Source organism: Mandrillus leucophaeus, unplaced genomic scaffold (genome assembly GCF_000951045.1).
Source record: "Mandrillus leucophaeus isolate KB7577 unplaced genomic scaffold, Mleu.le_1.0 Scaffold916, whole genome shotgun sequence".
NCBI classification, from domain to species: domain Eukaryota; kingdom Metazoa; phylum Chordata; class Mammalia; order Primates; family Cercopithecidae; genus Mandrillus; species Mandrillus leucophaeus.
The window spans coordinates 1,004,688-1,021,315 of NW_012109986.1; the positions used below are offsets into that span (position 1 = coordinate 1,004,688).

Here is a 16,628-nt window from a genome sequence, read left to right on the forward strand (position 1 = left end):
AAAAAAAAAAAAAAAATTATTAATGCCTTTGTCTTAGTTCAGCGGCTTATGGTGTCTTACCTAAACCTTTGCAGTGTTTCTTCAGTTTTGTCTTTATCCACACTTGCCTACCTATCTCACCTCCACATTGCTGCAGTTATTTTCTTTAACTATGGAGCTGATCGTTTTAACTTTCCTCCTCAGAATTATTTGGTTATACCACATTATGCAAAAAACAAAGGCCAGGTTCCTAAAGGTCTGTTTACAATCTGGTCTTTGCCTGTTTTTGTTTTTGTTTTTGCTTTTTTTCCTGCTAAACCTACACACTGAGGAAAATTTTGTCAACCATTTGTGCTGTATCATATTAAGATTCTGCCTGAAATTTTTTTTTAACCCCTGTCTACTGAACAATTCCTTTTCATCCTTAAAGCTTAGTCTTACGGTTCATTTTATTCTTTCAGTGAATACTTCTATGATAGTCTTTCTTCTCTATTTGTCTTTCCTTCCCAGGTACTTATAGTAATTACTTGTATTACTCCCACATCTGTATTTTAGATACTCTCTACTGTTCTCATAACTCTTTCTCCAGTGAAACTTCCTTCCGTGTGTGTATGTTGTCTGTCTTTATATACCCATGATCCAAGGTTGGGACAAGATACTTGGCATAAAGTAGGCTCTCAGTACATTTTTTGAGTGAATGAATGATTCTGAAAGGTAAATAGTAATCAATTTTAGCATAAATGAACCTCATCATGAGGACATAGTAGATAAAAACAAAATAGCAGTTTATTTAATGGTATATCATTTATGGGTGCCAAATACATTGGGAACTTTTCTTCATAGTTTTCATATATTATCTATTTATAATATTCACAAGGAATCCTTAAAGTAGGCATTATTATTCCCCTTTTTCAGAGGTGAAAATAGGTTCAGAGATGCTAAGTAATTTGCCAAAAGCCATAGAGCTAGTAACTTGGGAATCCAATTCATGTCTTTATGAAGTAAAATTCTTGCTGCCTAGTACATTGAGTTATCTGGAGTAGTAAGAACATTGAGTTATCTGGAGTAGTAAGAATTCAGTAAGTATTGTTTGAATGAGTACTTTGTTTTATAGCAAGTACACCAATAAGTATAAGATTACATCTAGTATTTATCTTAAAACTGTCTTTGGGCAGGACATCTTTGCCTATATGTAGGCATTTATTTGTGTCCCTTCTCTTTAAAAATGCAAAGTTTTTACACATTTTACTCCACAATATAAAGTTTGTGGCCGGGCGCGGTGGCTCAAGCCTGTAATCCCAGCACTTTGGGAGGCCGAGACGGGCGGATCACGAGGTCAGCAGATCGAGACCATCCTGGCTAACATGGTGAAACCCCGTCTCTACTAAAAAATACAAAAAACTAGCCGGGCGAGGTGGCGGGCGCCTGTAGTCCCAGCTACTCGGGAGGCTGAGGCAGGAGAATGGCGTAAACCCGGGAGGCGGAGCTTGCAGTGAGCTGAGATCCGGCCACTGCACTCCAGCCTGGGCGACAGAGTAAGACTGCGTCTCAAAAAAAAAAAAAAGTTTGTATCTTCTATGTTATTTAGGTAGCATTCTGGTTGAATATTTTCAAATTCAGTGAAGGTAATATATGCAAACTTTAATTCTTATACTTGTAAACTTCTGTAAGATTTTTCTTAAATTTATTTGACGCTCTTTTTTATGGTTTCTTCTTGATAATTTTGTATTATTTAGAAACAATTGTTAAATGACTACATTAAAGATTTTCTCTTCTGATTTTAATCAGGGCTAACATATATATTGGTTTCGAATCAAGTGGAAGACTTAGTTTGCAATAAATTAATAATTACCTGGAATGAAAAAAAACTTAAAAAAAGGATGTGCGTTTTAGACGGTTAAATGTCTTGACCTGACCTTGCTTTTATAGAAGGACACTGTTGTTTTGTATTACTGACTTTTTTGAGTTCTCTAACACACTATTTTTTTTCTTTTTCTTTTCTTTTTTTTTTTTTTGAGACAACATCTTGTCCTGTCGCCCAGGCTGGAGTGCGGTGGTGCAATCTTGGCTCACTGCAATCTCTACCTCCCAGGTTCAAGTGATTCTTGTGCCTCAACCTCCCGAGTAGCTGGGATTACAGGCACATGCCACCACGCCTGGCTAATTTTTGTGTTTTTAGTAGAGACAGCATTTCACCATGTTGGCCAGGCTGGTCTCGAACTTCTGACATCAACTGATCTGCCCACCTTGGCCTCCTAAAGTGCTGGGATTACAGGCATGAGCCACCGTGTCCAGTCTATTTTTATTTTCTAAATTGAAATGAACAAAATTGAATTTTGCTCAAAGTATTTTAGATACCTTGAAATAACTAATATTTTAGTGATTAAGGATTATTACAACTTTTTATTTCTCAAAATATATATGAAATAATTGAATAGTGCATTTAAATAATCTGTAGAAGAAAGTTTGTATTTTATATTTTGGAGGGAGGGAGAAACCGGTTAATTTTCCCCCCGTTCAGAAAGCATACTTGTTCAAATGTTTACAAATCATTTGTATTTTTCTATACTTTAGAAAAAAATATTTCTGTATGCTCAATTTTAGGCTATTAACTCTCAAGCGACTAAAGGTTGTTTCAGATATCAAACCATCCATATTAAAATAGGTACTTAAAATGCTTTTTGATACCAGTAACTGTAAAATGGGCACTTAATATGAACTCATTCATTTATTCTTAATAAATATTCCCACATTAAGTTATTAATTATATAATTATCACTGGATTTACTAAATCTAAATTGTGAAATTGAAGCTACCTAAATCTTATTATAGATGCTAAAATGTTGTTTCTTTGACAGATCTTTCCTGACCACGCAATTCAAAGTAGAATCCTAGTTTATTCTTTTTCAGTTTATACTGTTCTTTTTCTCCTCACTGTAATCACCATGATTTATAATTCTACATTTGTTTAATTGTGTCATATATATTTCTTTTACTAGCTCATAAATTCTAGGAGAACTGGTCAGCCTTGGGTATCTGCAGTGCCTGGCACAATGTAAATTTTAAATGAATGAACACAAGTAAATTATATTTCCACAATTTCACATCTTGGTATAGTGGAAGGAATATCACTCTGGAGGTCAAGGGGTTGTAGTTCTTGTCTTCTCCAAGAATATTCTTTATGTGCTACTTCTACCATCTGTGAAATGAGAGATTGGAGGGGGAGCTTGAGGAAGTGGTATTAGATGATCATTAATAGTCCTGTCAGCATATTCTTGTAGGGTTTTATGAATGTTATAACTGCATTTTAGACCATAATAACCAAACATTACATATTGATATATTTGCTTTTTTTTATTTAAGTGGTACATGATCAGCATTGTCCACATTTACAATCGATGGAGGAACAGTGAAATTCGGTGTTATGTTAATGGACAACTGGTATCTTATGGTGATATGGCTTGGCATGTTAACACAAATGATGTAAGTCTTTATTTTTCTGTATGTGTTTTCATTTGAGAGAATGATCTATCATTACAATATGAATTGAATTATAAAATAGTTTGGTAGCAACTTAAAACTTAGAAAATTTATTCTTTTTATGAAAATGAATCTTTCATTGTTAAATTTAGTATAAGAAAATTGCTAAAAGACATGATTAATGATAAAAAACAGAAACATTTGGCCAAAGTTTTAAGTTTTTTAGATCAAAAACCTTGAATCTTATATTCTGTTTTTTCCAGCATCAAGCACTAAAAAATGTGGTTTACCCCTTATTTAGATATAAGAAGACCCTAAACAAAAGTATAACATATAGTCACTATTATTCATTACATAGTGATAAATGCTATGGGGAAAATAAATTGGGCATACAGAAAGTGTAGGTGTAGGGAAGGGAGAAGCCAGATATTGCAGAGATGATTTTAGCAGAAAGAGTTGAGCAAGCAAGGTGTGTGGGGAACTTGTTCTATTCCGTGGGAACAGTGAGTGCAAAGGCTTTGAGGCAGAATAGGAAAGTTCAAGGAAAAGGCAATTTGTCTGGAGCAGAGGGAGGAGGAGGCATGAGGTTAGGCAGAAATCATTTTGGCCTTCATAAGCAAACAAGGCCTGGGCTTTCGCATCTTACTCAGCTTAAAAATCCTTGGAAGGTTTTCAGCAGAGAAGTGATGTGTGCTTCTATTTTAGAACCATCAGTCTGCCTGCAGTATTGAGAATATTTTGAAGGGAAATTACTGAAGCAGGAAGATCACTTAAATCGCTTATTGCAATAAAACAAAGAGACTATATTAGTTTCTATCAGTATGTTAGTAGTGGAAGAAGTGACACAGTAGGATTCTAGGTAGAGGATAACTAGAATTAAAACCTCAAGGGTCCTTATGATTTCTCTACTTTGGACTTTCTGTTGTCTATATTCTGGCCTGTCAGAGCCAAAGTGAAAGGTTTGTTTTAATGCTGAAAGTACCTCCAAGCTCAGTAATATACAACTCTTCAAGCATACCTGGTTTTATGAGAACTTACCTGTTAAACACAATTCATTTCTCAGTTTTGTTTGCATCTCTCTAGGCTTTCATCTCCCAAAGGGCAGGGATTTGCTTATCCTGTTTTGTATTCTTTTAGCTAGCATGTGCATATGGTCCATAGTTTGTCCCGTAGATAGGGACTTGGCAGACTACACCCTATGAGCCAAATCAGACCTTCCCCCTATTTCTGGTTTTGTATAAGCTGGGGGCTAAGAATCTTGGCTTTTAATTTTTTAAGTGTTTTTTTTTTTTTTTTTTTTAAGAGACACAAACCAAATCAAAGCAGAATGGAACAGAAACCAGGTGTGGCAGGCAAAGTTTAAAATATTTTCTGTCTGTCCCTTTATAGAAAAAGTTGCTTTTCTCTGCCATAGAAACTCATGGTTGAGCCACAACCAATAAATATTTAATAGAATGTTGTTTTCAGAATTAGAATACACAGATGAAATTCTCCTTTTTATCTTCGCTGCAGAGGAGATCTTCTCTCCAGAGTCATTTTATTATAGAGTGGAAGAAACCCCAGTGGTCTTCTTGACTCGTTAAATGATAAGACAGTATTTTGGAAAGAAAAGGCTTACTTTTTTGGTTATTTGTAATAGTGCCCTAAGAAGTGGAGAATTCTAGATAATAACACATATATACATACTTTAGGCAGTTAAAATTCCTATACTTCTAATTAGAGATTGGATATTTAATGGCGACAATTTTTTTTTTGCCTTTGTACCCCATTCACAATTTTTTTACTTTATTGAAGTACCAAAAGTACTTCTTACATATATAATTCTTGCTTATTCGTACTAAGGTGTGAAATAGCCTGTGGGGATAGGGGAAGGGAACTGAGCCATGACTGCTTTCCCTGGTTTCGGTGGGTGGGGTGTAAGAAGTAGAGGCTGGAAGGACCTTGTTAAGCTTTCGGCTTCTTCAGTGCTGAATTCCTCATGTGGAGAGCACTGTATCATCGGCTTTAAGAAGCAGATCTTAGTCTTATTGTTTATTTGATTCTGTGTAATTCCTACTCATATATGAGAAGGGATTGATTTTCTTTGTGTCTTTTACTTAATATGGAGGAATAGAGGAATAGATTCGTAATTTCAAAAATAAAGTAGAATAAAAAAATTATACCCTATGTGTTCATGATTAAATGTTGGAATAGTCATTCCCTTGATTCAGATCAATCTCTCTATATATGGATCATTATACATCATTACAGTTGTATATTAGTTTAACTTTTGTAAATAAATAATTATAAGCTCTTTTGCCTTTAACTGTAATATTTGAAAAGTGGTAAGTCTGAAGATTGAGTAGGTGGCTACTGTTTGTTTGCTTAAACATAAGCGTGCATATAACTGATCATTTTTCCCAAAAAACTTGACTGGCATTTATTATTTAAATAATAAAGTCTTAATTGATGCTTTCTGCTATTATTTTTGTTATATTTTAAAATATTCTTGATAATAGAGGCTGATTTAAGGATTTAAACCTTTTTGTCATTAAAAATAATGCATTTGATTTTTTTTATGACTTTTAAAAATAGAGCTATGACAAGTGCTTTCTTGGATCATCAGAAACTGCTGATGCAAATAGGGTATTCTGTGGTCAACTTGGAGCCGTGTATGTGTTCAGTGAAGCACTCAACCCAGCACAGATATTTGCAATTCATCAGTTAGGACCTGGATATAAGGTAGTAATAACTGTAATTTTATAAATTCTATGGAGAGTTTTAGATGTAAAATGTGGTGTAATATAATTTTTAGTGAAAATCTTTCTCTAATATGGTTTAAGAGTCATTTCTATTTTTTTAGAATGTAGTCAGTTTTTATTATATGTTTCTTTTTGGTTCAAAGATGCTTTTTTCTTAACTGTTTTCTCTTTATAAACTTTTTTATTCTTCAGAATATTTTCTAATACTGGTGGCATGCCTTTTGTTAACAATTCTGAAATAATCTTATAAAACTATTTTGCTTAATGTAGTATTTAAAATACAAAAATTTGAAATATACATATTACAGAGTGAACATAATAAAGAACTTGTTAATATTACTGGTAACTTAGAAAGAAGAGTTAAAGATTTAGAAGCAAAGTAAGATAATATACTTCAGGGACCTGAAATTATTCAATTTTAGTTTATATTTTTGCTTTAATTGCACTAAGTGAGGAAGTAGGTATAGTAGTGAGTATACTAATTTAGCAAAACTAATGTAATTTATCATTTTTTTTTTGTTTTTTAAACTTTCAAAGCAAAGACTCTCGGTAAGATAGAGCATGCACATATATGAGTTAGTTTTAAATGTGAAGTATACCTGGCTAGGGGAGTGTATAGGGGTTCTATTTAAATCACATTAGCAATTGTGAAGTCTCAAACTACTTGGAGCTGAAAGAGAATTACACATTATCGTCAAAGTGTTTATAATTCTGAAGAAGTACTTGTCTTGTGTGGAAGTGTGGTTTTTTATTGAGCTCAGTTTAAATAATTAATGTGAACATTGTGTTATGGAAAGGAGTAGTAAATATTAAAAATATTCCCTCTTTGGCCTTTGTGTTTTTGCATTGGTATTTCTCTTTCTATGTCATTTATATATAGATAGAGAGAGCGTGAAACAGAGAGAGAGGAAAGTTTGAATTTACCCATATTAAAATACCTTTTTGTTCTCAATGACTTTAATAACCATAATAATATTGAAGAATAATAATGCTATTATTTTTATGTCAAGGTAACAATACTTGCTATCATATATTCTCCATATCATTTTTGTTTTTGTCTTACTAGCTCTAGAAATGCATTTGTGCTTGTACAGCTGCTTTTTCTTTCATGGGTCGTTTTGTTGGGTTTGCATCCTGGTTCTGCCATTGTTGATCTTGCATAGGAATATTTTTGTAATTCACATTTTTTATTAATATGCGGCCTGCTTTTCTTTCCTACTTCTTTGAGTTGTTTCATAAAATACTTGCAGTGTCTTTTTAAGCTCTAATAGAATGATACTGAATAGAGTGACAAGCAAACAAATGAAATATAAAAAGGTAGAATATCAAGAAAATACAAATCAATACGATTGCTAATGCAAAATTTCAGAATTGATGGGAGCTTCCTTGCAACATCAAGGAAAAGGGCTGAATATAAGCAATTTTGTAATTCTTCTATTCACAAAGAAGCAAATTTTGTCCTGAACAGCTTTGCAAATTTTGTAATTTGTAGTATTCTTTTCACAAGTATTTCTTGTCATTCTTTTTAACAACAGTGATAATGAGCAATAACCCTGTCATCATGTGTGCACAGCTCATGTGACATAGTGTATCCTTGTTTTCCTAACACACAGTAGAGTACCTAAAGTCAGAACTTTTAAGAGAGAAACCTGTAAATTTGGGCATTACATCAGAGAGTATTTTATTAAGTTTTGAACGTTCTCAGCTCACCGCACCCGTTGTTGTTAGTGGGGGTTGATGATAAATCCACGGATACATGCATTTTCTCAATTTGTAAATATTATAAGTACAATTGCTACCGTGACAGGCATCAGCAAAAATTTTTCATATTAAAAAACTTTTTTTTGTAGGAATTCAGAAAATATAGGGAAGGAAGAATGCATATGATCAGACTGTGTTTTGATAGAAGAAAAGCTGAGTAGTTCACACATTATACTCATAATTATCTTGGTAAAGTCACTTCCTGTGAGTGAAGGGGTAGAGGGCTACAGTGGAATTTTTAAGGCGTAGGGAATATAATAACTAGTGGACATCTGGATATATCCCAAATGGAGTTTAAATTACTTAGTGTTGTATAATAACATAGTATTTATATGTTTTGCCTTGAGTTATATGGAACTTTCTTTCATTGTAATGGTCAGACAATATTTATGATTCTGAGTTTAGTGTAGATAGCATGTCAACATATGGGCTTCGAAATTAATAAAATAAGTTAATTCTACCTTCAAATAATGTCATCAAACTATATATTCAATGGAGCCTGTTACAAATGATTTTGACTTGTTGGTCACTGGAGTGCCAGGTAATTTTTGTTCTGTGGAACATTTGGTTTTAAGCATTGCAGCTTATCAGTAAACATTCTGTACTTGGTTATATTCTGGCAGTAATAAGTTAGGGTATCACTTGTTAACTAAATAAACCATTCAGTTTGGAAAGTAAAATACAGAAATTCAGAAAATATTTAAAATACAGAAAATCTCACTGTAGATTTGTCTAGTATGGTAAAATTTACTACCAGGTAAGTTTACTGTGGATCTCTATTTGGAGTTATTTAATGTCTTCGAGATTATAAAATCTTGTGTATCAGATGGCCTTTTGACATAAGCTTGCAAATCAGATTTAAACAAAGGTTTTATATTTTATAATTATTACTAGATATTTTATCAGTGTTACGTTAACCCTTGTGGCAAGCAGTTAGTCTTCATTGCCAGATATTTGAAAATTTAGCTTTCAGTTCTCTCCTTCATTTATGAATATCGTAACATAATGGTATTTATAATTTGCTATAGCATAATAAAGTTCTAACTGATAAGAGAAAAAGTATAACACAACCTCCAAAATTAAAATTCACTTCAGAGGATTTCCAATACTTGTTCGGAGGGGTGAGCTCCTAACAAACTGATATTCTCACAAATAACCATTTGCAAACTCTGCACATAATGTAGATAACATCTATTTGAGGGTTATGGAGATTGAATAAAAGCAGGCAGGCTTTGGAGGGTAGTCAATATATGGAACAGTCAGTCTACATGGCTTGATATCCCCATTTTTTGCTTTTATAGGAAACTTTCTGGCCAGAAAATTTCTCTACAATATTGTACAGAGCAATAGTCACAAAATTTAGCATATAATCCAAAAGTACTTATTCTAAAAATAGGGAAATGTGACCTATTCTCAAGGGAAGAGAAAATCATCATATACCAACTCCAAGATAACCCACATGTTGGAAATACCACATGAAGTCTATTATAACTAGTGAGGTAGAGAAAAATTTACTTACAATGAATTAAAAGATAGGAAGTATCAACCATGAAATAAAACAAAATCAGATGGCAGTTCTAGAACTGAAAAATATATCAAAATTAAAAAACTGTATGGGCTTATTAGCAGAGTTAATATGATAGAGAAGTAAATGAACTTGAGTATAGATTGATATAAACTTGGAAGAGAGTTATGAAAGATTGGGGTAAGAAAATAGAACCCTGGAGATGTCTGGGGCAATTTTGAAAGGTCTAATAGACACAGTGTGAATGAAAGAGCCAGAAAAAATATTTGAATAAATGATGATCAAAAACTTCTCAGATTTGGTAAAAGGCTTATATTTATAGATTGAAGAAACTCTGAAAATTCCAACCAAAATAAATGCAAAGAGAACCAAAGTAGGCACATTACAGTCAAAGTGTGGAAAACCAAAGATAAAGAGAAACTCTTGTAAGCAGGCAGAGGAAAACTAGACATTGATAAGGGAACAATAATTTGAATATCTGTATGCATCTCATCAGAAAGCAGGAAAGCCATAGAGGTGGAACAAAATCCTTAAAGTTATGAATGGAAGAAAAAAATCTATCAACATAGAATTTTTTTATCCAGTGAAAATATTCTTTAAGTCTTTTGAAAGAAAATTAAAGAAATTTGTTGTTATTTGACTGTCATTACTGACTGAGGAAGAAAACCTGGATGATTAGGAGTATATACATGTAATACATATGACAACTAACGGAAAGATTTGGGGAGAGGCTATAAATGCATCTATATAGTTGAAAAGTTACTGTATGTTACAACGTGTCTTGATAGAATGATGTTGACTACAATTCAATGGCTAAAACAAAATTAACAAAGTGAAAATTGCATGTCTTTTCTTGAATGATAGGTAAATGTGTATCCAGTATTTCATTTACCTATAGCATATGCTCTAGACCCCTCTTTCAAATTAAAAGTAACAAAAGCTTAGTTGAAAGGAAAAACAAAATAAATCATTGCTAGCTACTACAGGTGAGGTAAATGAAATACAAATAATGAGCCTTCACTAATTCATCTGTTCATTCTTTTATTAAACATGTGGACACTGTTCTAGATGTTAGGGATATAACAATTAAACAAAACCAACAAAAACCCCTGCCTGTATTTTGGAGAAGTAGGGTGTGCAGTATCATGGGAGAAGACAGGTAACAAAACAAAAGAAAAATAAATAGTGTCTATGTGATGATGAGAGCTATGAGACACACAAAACAGGTAAAAAAGATGGAAGTTGATGCTAGCTAAGTGGATATCTGGGGAAAAGCTTTAAGGTTAAATGCCAGAGCAAGAAGGAAGGCCATTAGCAGAAGCTTACTTCACAGATTAAAGAACACTGTGACTGTGTTCCTGTGACTGTCACAGAAGGAGCAAGGGGGAGCGTCAAAGATTAATTCAGAAAACAACTATATGCTTTCAGAGGATTGTTATGACTTCATTTCTGCTCTTGAGTGAGAGGGACAGCCATTGAAAAGTTTTGAGTGTCCTGGCCTAATACCAATTTGAAAAGGATCACTCTGGTTACTATGGTAAATAGGGAGAAAAGGTGGAAATAGGGAGACTAGTTAGGCGACTGTTGGAGTTATTTAGTGAAAGAGCTCTGGAAAGTATAGAGACTTGATTAGATTTTTGATAAAGCATATCTAAAATATCTATGACTCTGAAAGGTCAGCTTTTGGACATACTTTGGAGGTAGTGCCAGTAGGATTTTCTGTCACTGTGAACATAGGTTAAGGGAGCAAGAGAGGATTGAGAGGAGCAAGAAACCCCATGAATTTTAGCCCGAACAACTGACCTGATGGATTTGTCCTCATGAGATGGGGAGGACTATGAAGAAATAAGTTTTGGCAGAGAAGATCAAATATTTGGTTATGGACATAGGTTATGGACATAGTTGTTTGAGATGACCGATAGATATCTAAATGGAAAAATGAAGTACGTCTGGAGTTCAGAGGCGACATCTAGGTTGGAGATAGAAATTTGGCATTGGCAGGATATGGACAGGATTTAAAGGTAAAGGACTGGGTGTGGGTACCAATGAAGTGAGTTCATAGAAAAAGATAACTGAGAAATGAGTCCTTTGGAAAGCCAGTGTTTGTAAGTTGAGGAGATGCAGATGAACCAGCAAAGGAGAATGAGAAAAGCAAGGGAATAATGAGAAAAAGCAGGAGAGTGTGGTGTTTTAACTTGACCTGTTTGAAGTTAAATCTCCTTTCTTCTTCAGTGAGGATACTGATTGTCAAATAGACACAGGATAATAGATTAGAAAATCCCATAATTATACATAAAGAACAGTCTCAGAATAACAATACCAATAATGTCCAATTGTTATAATTACTGAAAATGCAGTTAATTTGTTTTTGCATATGTTTCTTCGTTCTCCCTCTTGCCATTTTTAAAATAGTTGAGGTATGTTACAAGGTGAATTAAGTTCCCCTAAAATTCACTAAAATTCTAACCCTCAGTAGTCTGTAAGGTGACTGTTTTTGAAGACAGGATCTTTAAAGAGGTAATTGAGATTAAGTAAACCAAATATTTGATCTTCTCTGCCAAAACTTATTTCTTCATAGTCCTCCCCATCTCATGAGGACAAATCTTAAGAGATTTAAGATTAAATCTCTTAAATTGAGATTTAAGATTAAATCTCTTAAATTGAGATTTAAGAGGTAATTGAGATTTAGTTATTGGGTCCTAATCCGATATGACTAGTATCCTCATAAAGAGGAGGAAATTAGGACACAGACACATGCAAAGGGAAGACCATGTGAAGACACAGGGAAGAAAAGGTGGTTAGGCTATCTTCAAACCAAGGCGAGAGTCTTCAGAAGAAAACCCTGCTGACACCCATGTACATCCTCCAGAACTACGGGAAATTAAACGTCTTTTATTTAAGCCATCTAGACCCTGGTACTTTGTCATAGCAGACTCAACAAGCTAATACAAGGTCTTATCTGCATTGTGAGCACACACAGTTTTTACATACCATTCTGTCTTAACTCTTACATAATCCTAGTTCTGTAAGTTCCTGTGTGTTTAAGGCTTATATTATTTCCTTATATTGATGTGTTTTGGCTGTGTTTTAGCTGTTTCTATAGTAGATTCCTCAGGAAGAGTTCATAGAAATAGTATTTCTTGAGGAATGCATTCCCTGACTTTTCTTTCTTTGGATGTCTTAAATATGCTACTAATTTTTCTCTGGCATGAGGTATTGGTATTGAAAGTCTGTTGACAATGTGGTATCTTCTCCATTACAAGGCACTTAGTCTTGTTAGATGTTCGAAGGATTTTTTTTTCTTTTTCCTTAAATCTAGTAATTTTGGTAGATATATCTTGGGGTTGGTCATTGTGAGTTAACTTCCCAGGTATGTGGTGTGCACTTTCATATGTAGTTTGCATCTTTTCATATTTTAAGAAATTGTTATTGTACTATACTTTTAGAATTTCTTCTATTTCCTTGCTTTGGTTTTCTTCTCCAGAGACTTGACTATGCATGTTTATTTACTTTGCTTATCTTTAACATTTCTCTTAAATCACTTCTGTTATTTCACTTTCTCTTAAATCTTTATCTCCTTCTTTATTTCTCTCTCATTTTAAAATTTAAAAGTAAAATAAACTATTACAGAAAAGCTACAAGGACTATGCCAGTCAGTTTTTTTCCTGAACCATGAGAGTGACTACTGCCATGATGCTCCATCATTCCTGAATGTTATGTTCCTACAAGTGAGAACATTCTTTCACGTAATATTGTGTAACATGAAATCAAGAGGTTAACATCGATTTGTTACTAACATTTAATTCTCAGACCCCATTAAATTTTTGCTAACTGTTGTATAATGTCTTTTATAGTAAAAAGATCCAGTTTACTGCATTTACATTATAATACATCAAACAGCTTCTCAGTCTTTCCTTCATTTTCCATATGGATGCTCTCTTTACCTGAGGCAGGTGTTGGCTTGTTTTCTGGCTGCCTTCCATCATGGATGCACTCTTAACCCTTCCTCAGTTCTAGCACAATATACTGAGCTAGGCTGTTGACCTGATGCCTTCCCCATCCTTCTGGAGCCCCAGGTTTCTTTACCTCCTGCTGGACAACCCTCTTATTCAGATGCTACCCTCTCTAGAACTCTTGACACCCCATCCTAGCTTACTCCTTTAGGCAATGGCTCCCTGCCCTGCTGGTGTTGTGCCTTCCCTTGCCTGGTTGCTTCCCTTTGTGCATATTCTCTCATCTTTCTCAGGCTACAACAACCTGAGCCAGGCACCGCCCCCACCCCCCCCACCCCGCCCCATGAGGATGCCCTCCTCTGCCTGCCCAGGCTCTGACCTGCCAAGCCACACACCAGATGAATGATTTTCAACCCCCACTGTAGATTCAGCTGCCTCCCAAGGTTTGCCATCTCCTCTCAGGCAGATGCTTTCTCATCCTTTTCAGGCTCTGACTCCCTACACAGAGAAGTCCTTAGTGTACTTAACCTTCCTTACCTTGCACATACTCAGAAACTTTATGTCAAGGCACAACCCACTTACCTCTTCCTTGTTGTTTCAGGTAGAAGCCCTATCACTTTTTTAGAATTTTGACATCATGAACTGAGCAGCTCTCCTACCTACCCTTCCTGCCCTTCTTATGCTCTGACATCCTGCAACAAATTGCACTATGTTGCTGGCTGTAGGTTTTTCATAGATGCTTTTTTTAGTAGATAGAAGTTCCATTCTACTCCTACTTTGTTCAATGCTTTCTATCATAAAAAGTGTTAGATTCTGTCAAATATGCTTTGTGTGTCTGTTGGGATAATAGTGTGTTAATCAGTCTAGGTACAGGCTTGTTAATAGTGTTGATCTTTTCAAAGAACTGGCTTTTGGTTTCATTTTGTTTTCACAGTTTTCTTATTCTGTATTTCATTAAGTTCTTCTATAATTATTTTTATTTTTTTCTTTCTGCTTGTTTTATGTTTAGTTTGCTTTTTTGCTTCCAGGGACATAAGGTGGGAGGTTTAGTTGTTGATTTGAAGTCTTCTTTTTAAATACAAACATTTACAGGTATAAATTTCTAAGTGCCTTAACTGCTTATATTTTGATATTTGTGTCTTTATTCATCTTAAAATATTTCATAATTTCTCTTTTGATTATTTCTTCTTTGACACATTGGTTATTTAGGAATGTGTTTATTTCTACATATTTGTGAATTCCTCAAATTCCTTTATATTATTGATTTCTAACATTCCAGTTTGGACAGATAATATACTTTGTATTACATCTGTCTTCATAAATTTATTCAGGTTTGTTTTATGACCTGAGTTTGGTCTATCCAGGAGAATGTTTGATGTGTACATTTTTATTTTGGAAACAGGGCCTCTCCTTCTGTCACCTAAGCTGGAGTGCAGTGATGCAGACCTAGCACACTGGAGTCTTAGACTCCTGGGCTCAATCTATGCTCCTGCCTCAGCCTCTTGAGTAGCTGGGACTATAGGCACAAGCCACTGTGCCTGACTAATTTTTCAGTTTTTTATAGAGACAGGGTCTTGCTCTGTTGCTCAGGCTAGTTTTGAACTCCTGGCCTCAAGTGATCCTTCTACCTCAGCCTCCCAAAGTGTTGGGATTACAGGCATGAGCCACTGAGCCCGGCTATGTGTACTTTGGAAGAATGTGTATTATGCTGTTTTGGGATGGTGTGTTCTAGAGATGTCTGTTAGTTCTGTTTGGTTTTTGTTCAAATCTTCAATTTCCTTCTTGATCTTATGAATGGAAAGTTGAGTATAGAGGGGAGGGATAGCATTAGGAGATATACCTAATGTAAATGATGAGTTAATGGGTGTAGCACACCAACGTGGCACATGTATACATATGTAACAAACCTGCACGTTGTGCACATGTACCCTAGCTGTCTCTTATACACATCTAGATGTGTATAAGAGACAGATATATGTGTGTGTGTATATATATGGCAAACTGGACTTGCAGAATAGATCTTTTGGTCACTGACCCCACTCAGCTCAAATCTTTTAAAATATCCTGCTTATCTGTTGACCTTTTCCTCAAATCTTACCAAAAAAAGAAGAAAGAAAAAGAAAGAAAAGAAGGAAGGAAGAAAGGAAGGGAGGAAGCCTCGGAGGAAGGGAGGAAGGGAGGGAGGGAGGAAGGGAGGGAGGGAGGAAGGGAGAGAGGGAGGAAGGGAGAGAGGGAGGGAGGAAGAGCCTAGAAAGACTTGAAATCTTAATCAACCATTAGAGGCAGTAGAAATATTATACCCAGATATTTCTCCCCAAAAGAACATAGGACTTTTATTGGTGGTGACGTAACAACTCTACTTAGTGAAATCTGATCGAGTCCCTTAATGGTGAAATGACACCCTGGGTGGAGCCAGTTATGCTGTTTCACTTCAAGCCGTCCTCTCCACTTTCCAGACTATTCCTACGGGAGATGATTGTTAGCCTGTTTTTTTCCAATGGTTTGTTTAAAAATAAGCAAAATTTGCCTTTTCCTGAGAATTACATGGACTTCTGGAAGTACCTTTCCCACTGCTTATAAGTGGGCTCTCCTCCCTTTAACACCCACCCGCTTTTTTCATATGAACTCTTATTTTTTTTTAAACCTTAAACCTTTTCACTTACAGCTTTCAATCCTCATTTTGAACCTAATAGGAAATCTCTGTTGGGCTTCAGTACTTTCTGTATTTAACACCATGTGTTTCTTTCTAGGATTTAGATGTTATGCATGGAAAACTATGTAGCGAATGGTTTTATAAGTTCTGAAGCTAACAGAAGTTACTCTTGTATTTTCCTATATCAGAAAATAAAGATGGAGGAAGCTATGACCTACCAAAAAAAAAAATCAAATGCCCAGCTATTATTGTTTACTTGTGTATTTCTCCCTTCATTTCTTCAGCTGTTTCTTCATGTGTTTTGACGCTCTGTTGTTGGGTGCACATATGTTTATGATTGCTGTATCCTCCTGATGATTGGCCCTTTTATCATTATTCAATGTCTTTTTAATACCTAATAATATATCTTGTTTTAAAGTCTATTTTGTCTGATATTAGCACAGCCATTCCAGCTTTCTTGTGGTTTCTTGATATTTTTTCTCATGTATTTACTTTAAATATGTTTTTACCTTTGAATATTCTATAAACAGTATGTT

At 34.7% G+C, this 16,628-nt stretch overlaps 1 protein-coding gene across 1 annotated transcript in view; it reads left to right on the forward strand.

The window, feature by feature from the left end:
- The window catches only part of NBEA (neurobeachin), a gene marked incomplete at its 3' end in the record, with an annotated part of 753,742 nt that overhangs the window by 133,043 nt on the left and 604,071 nt on the right, over positions 1 to 16,628 (forward strand). Inside the window, exons 7-8 of the mRNA XM_011969865.1 lie at positions 3,343 to 3,462; positions 6,034 to 6,180. Coding sequence (XP_011825255.1) covers positions 3,343 to 3,462; positions 6,034 to 6,180 — 267 coding nt within the window. The remainder of the gene's footprint in view (positions 1 to 3,342; positions 3,463 to 6,033; positions 6,181 to 16,628) is intronic.